The sequence below is a fragment of the Opisthocomus hoazin genome, chromosome 14 (assembly GCF_030867145.1).
Source record: "Opisthocomus hoazin isolate bOpiHoa1 chromosome 14, bOpiHoa1.hap1, whole genome shotgun sequence".
NCBI classification, from domain to species: Eukaryota; Metazoa; Chordata; class Aves; order Opisthocomiformes; family Opisthocomidae; genus Opisthocomus; species Opisthocomus hoazin.
This window is the reverse complement of record NC_134427.1, coordinates 14413570-14428759: the sequence shown is the minus strand read 5'-3', so window position 1 is coordinate 14428759 and position 15190 is coordinate 14413570. Positions and strand designations below refer to the sequence as shown.

The 15190-nt window shown below is 36.0% G+C and overlaps 1 protein-coding gene across 3 annotated transcripts in view; it reads right to left on the bottom strand.

Annotated features, from left to right (window-relative positions):
• Positions 1-980: 980 nt before the first annotated feature.
• FMR1 (fragile X messenger ribonucleoprotein 1) overlaps positions 981-15190 on the bottom strand; it is a 34582-nt gene continuing 20372 nt past the window's right edge. The window contains exons 11-15 of one of the 3 annotated variants that reach the window (XM_075435375.1): positions 11721-11807; positions 8412-8607; positions 6550-6729; positions 5143-5225; positions 981-3376 (exon numbers count right to left, since the gene is read on the bottom strand). In XM_075435375.1, coding sequence (XP_075291490.1) covers positions 3215-3376; positions 5143-5225; positions 6550-6729; positions 8412-8607; positions 11721-11807 — 708 coding nt within the window. In that variant the 3' untranslated portion in view covers positions 981-3214. The remainder of the gene's footprint in view (positions 3377-5142; positions 5226-6549; positions 6730-8411; positions 8608-11720; positions 11808-15190) is intronic. The other 2 variants (XM_075435372.1, XM_075435374.1) reach the window with 2 other exon arrangements.

Here is a 15190-nt window from a genome sequence, read left to right as displayed (position 1 = left end):
AAAACCTAAGTACTGTGAAGTTCAGGTGGACAATGAACAAGCTTATTACAGGCTACTACAGCAACTACTTCAAGCTAAGCCTTGTCACTTCTTACTAAATTCTTTAAAGTAGCAACCAGAACCAATACCACACCTCTCAATACAGGTATTTCACCATAAGTCCTGCCATTTCTGGAAATACACTACATCTTTAACAATACACAAGCTAAAAAAATGTGAAAGCTGCCTTTCCTATTGCAGATTAATACAGAATGCCACTTACCAGAACCACACAGCAGGGCTCCTGAAGTGACTGAGGAATAGTCACTGGAAGCTAATTCATCTACTCTCTTTTAATATCCAATACTGAAGGGTTTTCTGGAGGAACATAGTGCAGTTCAGGAAAATAAGTTCTTTCACAATAAGTGCTCCTACAATGACCACAGTCTACGCTCAGTAACATCGTCGCGGTACTCAATTTTGTTTCTGGTTTGTTGGCAGAAAGCATGGTACACAATATTTGATATAAGAGACAGAAAGGGCTGAAAAATGTCATCTACACCTAAGTAATTTAAATAATTTCTGTATTCAAGGAAAACCTATTTGCTTCTTGAACTCATGAACGCTCATAAAGACAGAGTTTTATTTATGTTTCAAAAAAGCCATATAAAAATACTATTTTCCCTTGATAAGGTTTTATACAAACTCTGAAAATCTTAACTTCCCACCATTATTAACAAAAATGCATTTAGTCAAGAAAGGAAACACAAGCTTTCTATTTTCATAAGGATTTGTTAATTCGTAGGCTCTGAGCTTAACCCTATTGAATTTAGACTTTGGCATCACTCACAAAGAACTTTATTTAAAAAATAATTTTAATTCATCAGACCATACTTTATAAGTTACCAATAGGACAGACCTGAACTCAAGCATTGGACATTTGTTGCACTCCTAAGTTTTGTAACAACATGACTTTTCAAAATAAAAATTGTACATTTAGGTTCACAGTTTAATTTGTTGAAATTTAATAACATTTTAAAACATTGGAATTTGAATTGAAAGGGATACATGTTAAGCACACAAATAATGAAAAAGGTCATAACCCCAAAATGCACTCCAAAATGGAATGCATCTAATTAGTCAGACTGCAGTTTAGTAATTTCACATTTAACCTGGTTAGCACCTTAGTGAACTCAACCACTGAATGTGAGAAATATAGTGCACGTAGTGTGACAACTCAACAGGTATCATTTCATAATTAGATTGCGTTTTCTTGAGCATTATGTGCCATATTTTTGAGAACTGGTAGTATTTAGAAGTCTTCTAAAACGTGTAAATAAACAATGGCTACAGTTAAAGTCTAAACAAAGAAATACTTCCTTTCTACTTTTTTTCTGAGATTTTTAAAAGCAATCATTTATAAGGATTGCATCAACATCAGTTAGCAGAGGAAGATCAAACTTTATTGAAACTGCTTGCATACAAAATATATTGCACTATAACCAAACAAATGTCAACATAAAATCCAATCTGTTGTAGCTAGTATGTACAGAGAATATTGCCCAAGAGCAGTTACATTACAAGGTCAGTCTACCTTGGTTAATTATCTACAGTATTTTAAACCAAACAGCTTACAGATGATGTGTGCAAGGTACCAATTTCTGTTTTCAAATACTATACATTCCCAAAATAAATAACTAGAAATCAACATTAATGTTTGGCAATACTTTTTAAGACATTTTTATATTTGTTAAATCATGTGCAGTTCGTTGCCATTTTTAGTATGCTCACCTGTATGCAAGGAAAAAAAAGAATGAAAAAAGCAAAGAAACAAAAGTCACAAAACACATCAGAGGCAAGGTCAAGTTTGTACAATTCTGTACATAAGCAATGGCTCTCCTTCTGGAGCAATCTGAATAAAAATGGATTAAAATGAAGGTCCTTGTAAAGTTTTGCCCAGTAAGTTTAATGTGTGATCAGAAATAAAAGAAAGCACAGCTCCTCCCACTACTTCCCACCCTTCCCTGGTGTATGACTGTACTTCGGATCAAATTCTGTGACATCTTCAAATTGGCTGGGAATTCAGACCTTGTACCTCAAAATAGGATCAATTTTTGTTCTGCCTCCAATATCTCCGACTACTATATCTGTACTTTCCAGGACATTACACATGGCGATTTTCTTCCTACCTCTCCTGAGACAGTCCCCAAATTAAAATAAACAATTCAAAAAATTTTGGGAGGATGAAAAACATCAGCGCTTTAAACTGGTCATCTGGCCAAACAGCAGGCACACATTACCAGCTTGTGAACACGTTACACTTGTTCCCTCAGTAACAATGAGTTTTTTAGTTTTCCACAATGGAAAGGGTTTTTTTCAGTTTTTTTTTTTTAAAAAAAAAGCTTCTGTACTGCCTACAAATAAAGAAATTACACCCCCTTTTCAATAACACTATTTGCCAAATCTTCAGTGCAAAATAAATTTCCTATTCTTATAACTGCCTAACTCAATGTTTATGTAAGGAAAAAATTATGGAAAGCATGCACTTGTCTATAAAGTACTAACGTCTGACAAGGATTGCTACATATATTTTACATTTAGTGTTACCAACTCATCTTCCCTGATTTCTGCATCCAAATATAATATTCCTACCTGCCAAGATATAAAAAAGGCACAGATCATACAACTTTTTTGCTAATGAAAATGACAATTGTTACATCACACATATTTCAGAGTCCACTAAAATATTGAAAAAGGTGGACCAGAATGTGAACTGACACAGGACATAAAACGACATAGCACTTCATGAAGAACTTGTTAGATTGAAAACAGAAGCCAATTTGATTACTGCAAACACTATTTATTCTGAAAATCGAAATTGAGCAGTGAATTTGACCCGATGTGTTAAAATGGTACAACTGAACAGAAAGTTTACCAATGCACAGCTCAGTATTTTTAAAACAAACAAAAAAGAATCTTCCATTGTTTGAACTGCAATATGTACTTGACAGCAATTTTCAGAAATTCAGATATTTTTCTGCAAATATTTGAATAACTTCTTATTCTGAAAACAACTGCATACTGTTGATGTTAAAAAAGGCTAACAGAGAACATATGTTCATTTCATGCCCTGCGCCATCTTGCCTACTATTTGTCTTTGGCCTAACAAGTTTCTCTAACATGGAATAGGAATTACTGAAACAGTATAGGAAATATGACTTTAGAATTATGCAGTTTAGGGTACTCCATTCACCAGCGGCTGTTGACCATCTGCGCTGTCCGCTTTCTCTTTCTTCTGATTACGTTCTTTACCCGTGCGCAGCCGACTACCTTCATTGGAGGTATTCTGTAATGTTTTAGTGTGGACACTCCTTTCATTATTGCAGTCAATTCTGATCTGGAACAAGTCAGAGTTATATAAAGCATTCTCCTCCTTTTATCCACCCCTCATGTATTTGCTACCTCAGCCGCCTGGGAGTAGCACTATTTATTAAACAGTCAGAAGACACAAATAGTACCACACCCTTATGGCTTTGTTAAACATATCCAGCTGAAACAGAGAGCGTGTGAATTCTTATCTGTTCAAAAATGCCACATACTTGTGACTTAAAAACAACAAAAAACCAAAAATCTCCTGTCTACCTAGCCTTAGAACCTAAAAATTTTTTTCCAGTGCTTTTGCACAACAGAAAGTTAAAGAATTAATAGCAGATGGAACTTTGAAACACCATTTCACTATTAATAATTCAACTTCCTACTTGTTGCATACAAATGTTCTTTTGAAAAAAAAAAGAACATAGAAAAGCTGTCATGAAATGACACTAACACTCAAAAAAATCTACTCAGCCACCCTTTGAATCTGAAAAACATTTCATTTAATCCACCAAAAAGACTTCTGCGGCAAAGGTTTTATGCCTGTAAAGGGAATAAGGCCTTATTCCTTTAAATATTACAAATTTTTTTACAACTTGATCAGTCAAATCTAAATGATATCCAAGTACTTATTTTCATATAGAACATCATCTCATTCAAATCTCAGAGAAACAGAAAAAAACCCCATGACTTCTTGGTAAGTGCCTTAGTTTCTTTTTCAGCACCACAATTCTCCACTTCAAACTTTATAAGTTAATTACTGATTAACTATAAAATTTGTGTGGCCATAAAATTTTTTTTTGTGGAGCTTGTTAATTGTTTGCATTTCAGATGTGCATCCAGGTACTACACCTTCAAGTTCAGCACTGCCACTTGGAAAACTAAGCACTGGTCGCTTGTTCCACTTTTTTTCATCCTCCTTTCTTAAACAGGCTTTCTAAAACCAAACTAAGAGTCATCTCAATCTCCCATTGGAACTATGACTCCCGGTAACACCATTCAAGGCAGCAGCAGCTTGCAGCCGCTCATTATTTCTTCCTCCCAACATAACTCACCCTACATGGTAAGAGATGCTAGCAGGTTTGCATGTTATCATTTGAAGCAAGAACAGTTTCCATGTGGGGAAACTTCACATATATACATAAAATACCAGCCTGGATAACTTTACACAACAAAACATATTTGAAAAAAATTGTAGAAATATCTTTATAAAATGCTATAAAATATTTAAGGTCACAAAATGTTTCAATATACGACTTGAACAGTTTCTTAATGCGCATTTTTAACTCACTTACTAGATTGCATAGCCTTCAATTGCAAATGTTTCATTTAGTAGTGAAGGTTCTGAAGTTTAATCTTTCTTACTCTGAAGATTCTGGCTACAACACACTCTCTTTATATAAAGCATTAAGGATTCTCCTCCCTCAGATACATAGGTGAAAGACAACAATACACAACACAGCAAGAAAGAAAAGCTAAAAACAAAAAGCTAGTAAGAACAAAGACTGAAATCAAGGTGGTTAGTAAATCCTTCAGACTCGTGATCAGAGTTCTAACCAAAGGGAGAGCTTAGCTAACATTATGAAGTTGCATCTTTACACAACTCGATAGTTTGAGATGACTGCACATGTTACAAAATGACACAGAACTCTTGTAAATCTGATTAGCGAATTAATGAATAAGGAACCACAAGGCTATTGTGTCACTTGTGGCTTTGAATACTCTAATGTCAGTATATATGACACTTAGTCAATTTTAAACAGTACAGAATTCCAATAAGAGAAAAATTACCTCAAGAGATCCATCCGCTGTTCTCCCTTTTGCATCTCTGGAGTTACGCTGACGATTATCTGTTCGTGACTGTTCGTCATTTCCTGTAAGAAGAATTAACCAAGTTGTTTGACAAGGCCATATGATATTCTTTTTCTCTATTATACTTGCATAAATTTTAAGTGTTACTTCAAAATTTTCATGCTGAAGAACATTACAGAAATTTTCTTAATAACATGTAACAACAGTTCTTGAAGTACAGGACAAGAATCACTAAAGAAAATGTTCTCAGTTGTTAATCAAAGTAGACAAAACCAGTGTTTAAAACCACCAGTTTAAAAGATACTGTCTACTGACTGAAGAAAAAAGGCCTATCACAAAATGCTGAACCATAGGAGAGAAGTACATAGTCAGCTTTCGGCTTTAACATGTTCACACTTTGTCTAATGGCTTACGAGCTTTCTAAATTCTGCATTACCTTTTTTCAAAAACTCTTATTAAATTAAGCAATACCCATACTTTGAAAAAAAACATATTTCAAGAAATAAGCAGAGCTGTAGACAAAAATATTTAAACAAATATAATGAAATATCACATTATAAACTATATGAATTTAAGTTCTCCCATCTTACTTTTGCCTTTCCACTGAACACAAACTACAACCTTATATAATCCTGTTGCATGAAAATCAAATACAAGAAGATGGTAATACAGATAGCTGAATGGAGTAAGGCAAATTCTGAAAGATTTTTCTGTATTCATTGGCAAACTAGAACTTGACTCGACCTCCATGTACAATGGCACAGCCCACAAATTAGTCAAAATGTGCATTAGGAAAGCAAATAATTTAGAATTAATTTATATAAGGACGAGAGGCTTTATACAATGTATAAAGAGACAGTGGATGGAATGCCTCCTCAGCAATTCTGCAAATGACACCAAACTGTGGGAAGTAGTTCGATACTCTGGAGGTCAGGGCTGCTAATCACAAAGACCTCAACAAGCTCGAAGGAATGGGCTGACAGAAAACTGATTAGCTTTAAAGATGAATACCACAGCTTCAACAGGATAACCCCAAGGAACAGCACTGTGGACTGACTGTGTATGCAGCAGCTCCACACAAAAGGAGCTCTCCTAGTGGACAACAACTTAATACACAAGTGTGCTCTTCCAACTATGACAGCCAATGGAACAATGGGTTGTGTTAGTAGGAGTGTGGCCAGCAGGTCAAAAGAAGGAATTATTCCCCTCCAGTCAACATTCATCACATCTGAAATAAAATACTCAATTTAAGAGATTGACAAAGTGGAGAGAGCCACCAGGATGGCTAGAAGACTGGAGCAGACGATAAAACAAGAGGCTGACAGAGGCGAGTTCGCTTAAGGATCCCAACACTGACCTCTTTTTCAAACTTCAGCATATATTTACCTTTAAATCCTCCGCGACCCCTCCCTCCTTGCCCTCTTGCACCACCTCCACGTCTTCGCCCATCTCCTCTACGAAGGTAGCTGTCTCGCTCCTCTTCTGCTGGGGCTGCTGACCAATCACTAAGTTCATCTCTGTGATCAGATTCTGTTTCAGAAGCATTTGATGCTTCAGAATTAGTTCCTATCAAGAGGATAAAAAAAATCCAAACATACCAGTGTAGCTTAGCATGAAAACACTACAATAGAATGAAAAACGAACAGATTTAAAAATTTTCTTTTTTTTAATAAACAGTTCTGGGATTTTTTGCCTCTCAACCTCTATAACATACGTAATACAGAAATGTGTATAATGTGCATTACTACTTCAAAAAGTCAAGACAGACATAAATAAGTGTGTTTAAGGTTAAATAATTAAGTGTGCCTCACATTTATAGTTACTTGGTGTTATCAGCCTACCAATATATTTAAGCTACTATGCAAATGTAGTAAGACTAGTAAAACGTAAGAAGTCTAATAGACTAGACTTTCATATTTCTAAAACTGAAAGTTCTGATTATAACCTGTTCTGTCTTCCCTCACCATCGCAACTCCTCTAAGAAAAAAATTCCATCGTGAAGCAGCCTGCAACACACACTACGAAAGCAGAGAACAAAGTTAAAATACTAGAAATGTATTGAATCTAAAATAACTGGCCATTACTTTCCAGTTAACAGATCACTTTCACCGATAAAAGCTGGTTCTTTTTTCTATTATTTTCCCCTTATGACCCTGTTATTAGCCAGGTGAGCTCACACCTTCTAAATAGTAAAAAGGCTTCAGCACAGAGTCACAGAATGGTAGGGGTTGGAAGGGACCTCCGTGGGTCATCTAGTCCAACCCTCCTGCCGAAGCGGGGTGCACAGGACCTTGTCCAGGCGGGTCTTGAATATCTCCAGAGAAGGAGACTCCACAACCTCCCTGGGCAGCCTGTTCCAGTGCTCCGGCACCCTCAGAGGGAAGAAGTTCTTCCTCATGTTCAGATGGAACTTCCTGTGCTTCAGTTTGTGCCCATTGCCCCTTGTCCTGTCACTGGGCACCACTGAAATGAGTCTGGCCCCATCCTCCTGACACCCACCCTTGAGATATTTATAAACATTTCTAAGGTCCCCTCTCAGCCTTCTCTTCTTCAGGCTAAACAAGCCCAGCTCCCTCAGCCTTTCCTCATACAAGAGATGCTCCAGTCCCCTAATCATCTTTGTAGCCCTCCACTGGACTCTCTCCAGTAGCTCCTCATCTTTCTTGAACTGAAGACCCACTGATTTTGTGTTATGTAGAATGTAAGCTAACACTGTCTTACCAAGCTCATACTACAGGCCTTTCAGTCAGGACAAACATCAGCTGGCCTACATTATGGATAATGAAGTAACAGATTGCTCCGAAGCACCACAATTCTGAAAACTATTCATTAATGAATTATACAAGGTTTTCAAGAGGAACACTGTATTTTGGTGACTATGCTCTTAGTAAAAACATAAAAGTTCAATTTAATATGAGGAAAATAGCTTTTCAGTGAATTGAGCCACATGGTATTTTCAGTTATAAATATTTATATTAAGATAGCTTCTTACAGGCTCTAATTAAAAAACTGAGGCTTTATTATTAGGAATTGTTCAAGATACAGATAAAATAACAATCCTTGCCCTAAAGAATTCATAATGTAGGAGACACAACCATGCTGTAAGAGACAGGAACTGCATGGAAAGAAGTTTAGATTATACATAAGCACTATATTTTACTTCAGAATATTTTCTTCAGCATAAAGCTCTATACAATCTTCAAATATTAATACTCAACTGAAATTCTTGTTTACTTCTAGTTACCTACCTGAGGCATAGCCTGGACCACGTCTGCTATGCCCTCTGTTTCTGTAAGGTCGACTGCCACGTCCAAGTCCTGGACCGTCATCAGTCATGTACCCTTTTTCCTTATCTGTACGATTTGGTGGTGGCCTAGAAGTAGCTCCAATCTGCCGAAGTTGCTCATCAATTTGCAATCTTTCCAAACGCAGCTGGTCCACTTCCTACACAAACACAAGCACAGCAAGTTATACGTAACCACTATTTAATCATTTGAATGTACAGACACAATTCTGAAAGAAAGAGCACTTAAGTATTGCAACTAATAATCTTTTTAATACTTAACTAGTAACTTAGCTTTGAGAATAATTTGTTTATAAAAAAAAAACCACCTTTCAAATGTTCAAATCTGTTACCAATACAATTCTCCCGTAGCACAGTTGGCAAGTTTATGTTTGTTTAAAATAGATGTATCAAGAAAAAGCACTCAGATCAACTGTTTTCAGGAGTTACCATTAACTACACTTCAGTATTAAATTTATGGGATTTTTACCCTTAAGGAAGTTAAACATTCTTTAAACTGAGAAATTAACATTCTTTTATTTCTGAACACAGTAATATCATCCATTTTATTTCTGAACACAGTAATATCATCCATTATAGCATTCCAGCAATGGCATAATTTACACTTTTTAGATTCCAACACAAGCTTCTTACACTGTTGCACATAACAAACATCAAACTTAAACAACTCTAATGTAATAGTACTGTTTCATAAAAAGGGTTAGAGGTTACACTGCTGTTAAATTCTACTTAATTATAATGAATAATTCCAGGGAAGCAAGGAAGCATAAAAGCACAGAGAGCCAAGTGCTCTAACTCAGGCACAGAAAGACAGTCAGCACATAGAATTCCTAGTACACAGAACTACTGAAAGAGATAAACACAAACAATTATCTACAGTGACACATATTCAGAGAGTACATTTGTCAGATGTTGTCTAGCTAACACCAGAAAGCGGCAATCACTTTAAAAAAAATCAGGGAGAAAGCTATTTATGAAAGTTTCAATGTGATATTGGAAGGGACCTCTGAAGTCACCTAGTCCAGCTACGACTTTGACAAGATCCCTTGGCACTCAGGGATGCATCCTATCAGGTCCCACTTACTTTTGTATACCTCCCCCCCATGTTCCCTAACTCCATCTTTCTTTAGGATGGGTAGTCTTCATTGCTCCAGACTTTCCCATTGGTTTCAGGGGCCTGGTATTCCTCAGGACAAATCTTACCACTAAAAAAAACCAAAGTGAAGATGACATTCAGTACCTCATCCTTTTCCTTTGTGACCAAGTTCCCTACTCCATTCAGCAGCAGGCCTGTATTTTCCGTAGTATTCCTTTTGCTGCCAATATACCTGTAGCAGCCTTTCTTGTTGCCCCTCACATCCCTTGCCATATTCAACTCCAGATAGACTTTGGCTTTCCCAAACTCATCCCTCCACTCTCAGATTGTGTCTTTATATTCCTTCTGGGTCACCTGTGCTTACTTCCACCCCTTGTATGCTTCCTTTTTGTATTTGAATTTTGCTAGAAGCTCCTTGTTTCACCCATGCAAGCCTCCTGTTACTTTTGTGTGACTGCCTGTAAATCAAGATGGACTGTTGCTCAGCTTGGAAAACGTGATTCTTTAAACATCAGCCAGCTCTCCTGGATCTGTTTTCTTTCCAGGAATGCATCCCATGGGATTCTTCCAAGTAGAGGCCAAAGTCTCCTGAAGTCTGGGGCTGTGATCCTGGTGTTAGTCTTCCTCCTTCCTCTCAGGATCCTGAAACTTCACTTAGTAACAGTCACTCCAGCCAAGTCTGCTTTCTTCTTTTATAGAGAAATTAACTACTGTGGGTTTATAGTACATTTGATGTTGATGCCCTGTTGTGTATCTTTTATAAAAACTATCCTCAGTAAACTTTGCCTGGAAGCATAGAAACTCAGAAAATCTTAAAGCAACAAGTCAGTTCCACTTTTTGTCAGTGCACTGGAGGACATTATTCTGAAACCGAACCATAAGGTAACAGGACACTAAGATGAACGTTCTTTGTGTCTATGTTAAATGGCATGAGAAGGTTGAGACCAAAACCTCCACAACAAAAATCTATCCTCTGGTTGTTATACAGACTGATTGACACTGCTGTATGTGCCCTTCTGTTCAGAAAGGTTAGAAGGGAGATTACTAAGAGCAAGTGATCCTAAATGACAATGAACTAAAGAATCTAAAAAACTGCTGGGCTAATTAACACTTTCCACTTGCATGTCAGTACCCATTTAAGTACTGACTCACATGCAAGTATCCACTGAAGGCGGCCAAAAAAGTTAAAACCAGAAGTATCTTCTGAAATCATAGTGAGTATGCAAGCAAGGAGTTTGATTTTTAATGCTAGTTTTCACGTAGTCCTTCTCTGCCTCTAGCACCTGATAGCTGCAGAGCTGCTGTATCTCTGCTTCAAAACACTGATAAATCCAAGTAATCCACAAGCATGATTAAAAGGTACCGTTATTGAGTAGGTAAGGGAACAAAACTAATTTCTTCTAAGTCCCCTGATACCTGTACTAAGGAGTATCTTTCAGCTATATACAGAAGTTTTATTTTTCTAGAAGATTCAATGATAACTACTGCACAGACTAGACATGTATCAAATTATGAATGGTCTGGAGGTTTCAAGAGATGCAAGAATATATCTAATTAAATGAACTCAAAACAGTCCCTACTGTTATCACCTGGCCATAATAACTATAAGCAAAAGTAACTATAAGCAATAATTTGGGATGTTTTTTGGTCCCTATACAGAAGGTAGCAAGCACTGCAGACTACGCGAGAAGTTATGGAGCCAAGAGGCAAACACAACATAGAGAGCTGAACTGCCTACAAAACAACCTCAAGTATGAAATGTCAATTAACTGCAGAAAAAGTAGTTCAGGGTTTTAGAATGAAATGCCTACTGTATAGAAAATCTCTGCATAGAATGTTGCTTCCTTTGCAGTTGCACGAGAGACTGACTATACCTTGCATATAAAGTTGTCAGCATTTTTTGAGATTTTTTAACATTTTTTCTTATTTTTTTGTATTTTGCCTGTTAAAAAAAATTGTTTTTCACTCCATCCTTCAGATAAATTATTCTTTTAATAAAACATGGCTTTTACAAGAAGCCTTTTTAGACTGAAAACCTGTTACAACACCAATTTTTCGACAGCTTTTGGGTTCCGAACAGATTTTGATCATCATCTTGTTACCATCTTAAGTATTGATAGAAAAATTTCAGGGGTAAAGCAGCATCATTTTCCTCACCTTTAAATAATTCAGATGATAATCCAGAAGAACAGTTGCATTAGTGATGCTATCCTTGGTTCCCACAAACACAAATGGTACCATTCCCTAAAACACAGTAACAGTAGTCCTACGGTTATTGATTGGGCATCAAACACTGAAGAGAACCAAACATATTATTGTAAAACTTGAAAACAATTTTTACAACATGGATAAGCATAAATTAAAAAATGAGACAACAGTATATTTAAATTTTGATGTTGACTACATCATGTAGACTAATTCCCTTTACGCATATAGCTTTTTTTTAGTATGAAAATTTAGACTGTATGCATCACAGTGCCAACATTTATTTTTCTGAACAAGAGTCAATCCAAAACACTTCAGGTTTCCTCCCTTCAAAATTAATACCACCTTTGCGGATCACATCTACTCTCTCATACCAGGTTCTTTTAGGCTACACATCAGTAAAGAAACCTTTGATCTTCTCAACAAGTAAATCAAATTAACACTGTATCATAAAACAAAATTTGATTCTTCTTGAGGACCTCCCAATTTGTAAAAGGGAAACAATAAATATTCAAGAAATAGTACTTCAGGTAACAATTGCTAACTTACATTTCTTTTACCTTTCAAGCATTTTGTTCAAGCTATTCAACAAATACCTGAAAAAATGTAAAGCTGGAAATTCTAATGCCTGAAATTATGACACTTGGAGATAAAATATCTGAAGACTAATTTATGCAGCCAAAGCAGGCTAAGAAATCTACCTAAGACGGCCCCCCTGAATGCTGAAAACAACTAACCTTTAGCAGATACATGGATAATTTCTACACCAAAACTCTCAACACTAAAATAGGTCTATGCAGCATTTCAGAGGTGTGATTGCAGCCCACACAGACCCAACGAGCTAGCTTTAAACTATTTGACTCTTGTACCAGCCGCAGTCTCATCATGGTGGTACATGCTTCACTGTGGACTGCAGAAGCCAACCTAAAAGTCTCAAATGCTCAGCTGCTGAAACCTATGCCATTGCAGACTGAGGGGTTACTACACGTACTGAATTAATTCAAATTTTGTTTTGGAATCTCATTATGACCTCTAAAGACACCTTTAAGTTTCACTGTACACATAGCCTTTACAGGACTGCATTTCAAAGGAGGGTTTTTTTTGCAAAAGTGAAGCAATTTGAGACAAATGTCTTAAAAAAATACATGCACTGTACACCAAGGTTCCCTAAGAATAGCAAAGTCTATAATTTTTCTCTGCTTTTTGGTTTTGTTCACTTGTTGCTTGTTTTTTATTTCACATACAAACAAATTTTGCTAGGTCTTACGCATTTGCATAAAATAACAAGCAAAAAAAGAATTACACAGTCCTCTAATGCTAAGAAACCTCAACACTAACCTTAACGAGTATTAGCAATCCTTTAGCCACAGGCATCATTGACTGAAATGTTTTATCCAGGGTATTTTAAGTGTCATAAATATTTAATAAAAACCTGATAAAGAGCAATGAAATTTCTACTAAACTGGCATTAACTAGCACATAGTATCAATCATTAAAAGATCACAAGACAATTGCCTTAAAAATGCATTTAAGGAAATGGCTTGCTGTTGCTTTTAGCAGTGGATTCCAGGTACAGCAATGCCAACTATTAAGAATATGTGTGTCAAGCAATTTTAGCCATACAAAAGCATCAAAGTGCTTATCTACTGAATCTGATTTCTGTCTTCAAAGCAAAGGTGCCAATCTTCAACTTAGTTTCACTGGTGAATACTAAGCAGACCCTAAGTGGATAAGAAATTTAGAGATAAACATAATGTATACTACTATAACCAACAGTACCTGTCTCATTTTAAAAATATGAAAAGCCTGAAGATCCTGTTATAAAATTATGGGAGGCACAAAATTGCACCTGAAATTTACGGGCAGTATTCTAACATCTCAGTTGTAAGAAAGAGAGCCCAATCCTGTATTAAAATTTAAAACTGAACTACTGTTCTTTACAAAAAGAAGGGCTGTAATATCCAAGCTGACATATGGGAAGATTAATGCACATTTATTTCAAATACAAATAAATTTACAAGAACTAACTAACACGCCAAGATTTGATGGCAGGTTTCTGTGGTACTCCTGGTATGACACAACTAACACGTGAAGCAGTGTCAGCAATGTCATTAACAGGTAAAACTGGGAAGTATGATTGCAGAGCCTGGCAGGCAAAAAAAGCTTTGAAGTTAATATTTAAAAGCTGCATTTTCGATTGAAGAACATCAACAAATAAGCTTTTTCAGGCCAGAAGGAAAAAAGAAAACCTGACATACTAATTGCAGCCATGACTACTTCCTTTTTTACCTTTCTATTATTCTGTACACCAACACACGAAAAATGTTGAAAGTTTTAGCCTGCAGCAATGGCACCCTCTTGCTTATTAAGACAGTTCAAGAATTTTATGCTGCAAGAGTTTATCATTAGAATTGAAATATAACATAGTAGTGAATCCTTTATATCTAAATATTGACTATTTTACCTTTTCAGATAGATGTAAAACTAGTAAAGTAGTAAAAAAAAAAAAAAAAACCCACAACACAACTTAATGGCTTGGCTCCATCTACAGAAAGATTGGATTGTGGATCTTCAGTAATAGTTTTACAGTGATAATACAAAAAGACGAAATAACTACTCAAGCAAGAAAATAAGGGTTCCAGAAATGTATTTCATATCCTATTCAAAGTCGCAAAGGTTCCTTACCTGGTACATATTCAGATTTCCAGGTAAATTAAAGACTGCTCAGTTTTCTTTAAGCACACTTCCCATTTGAAATTGCAGGGAATCTTTCTGCACCAAGATGTTAAAAGCTGCATGCCTGAAGCTTTCCTTGCAAACCTGCACCCTTTCCCCTCAACACAGCCCCACATAAAAGCACCTCAAATCACAAAGCTCAAGACTTCATTAAGCCTCTTTACAAGGCTTATAGCCTTCCTGTGCAAACCAGGAGTATCACATTGTCCATGCTTGTTTTCAATTCAGGTTACAATTTACAGGCTATTGTGAATTTAGGTAATATTTAAAAAAAAAAAAAGGAGGGGTTTATAAACAAAGCATAAGCTTATCATTACTATGTAAGAAATTACTACTAAAAATTTCAACCAGATAAAACCCTAAGAGATCAAACTCAAGGCAAGTTAATGAATGAAAACAGTAAGTTTCACATACGCTGATTTACAGCTTAGCAAGTGCTGAGAAAACACTGTCACTGCTTCTGACAGGAATAAAATTAAATTTCTAAGAAGGTGCATCACAAAAAAATTCACAAAGCATTTTTCAAACAGAGATAAGCCAAATTTTATAAAAATGCCCTTTTAGCATTAATAAGGAAATACAGATTCCATCAGAAAAACACACATTAAAACTTTATCTTACTACAACAAATATATAAGGAAGAATTTATTTTATCACTGGGTATAATATAACCATCAATTAACACA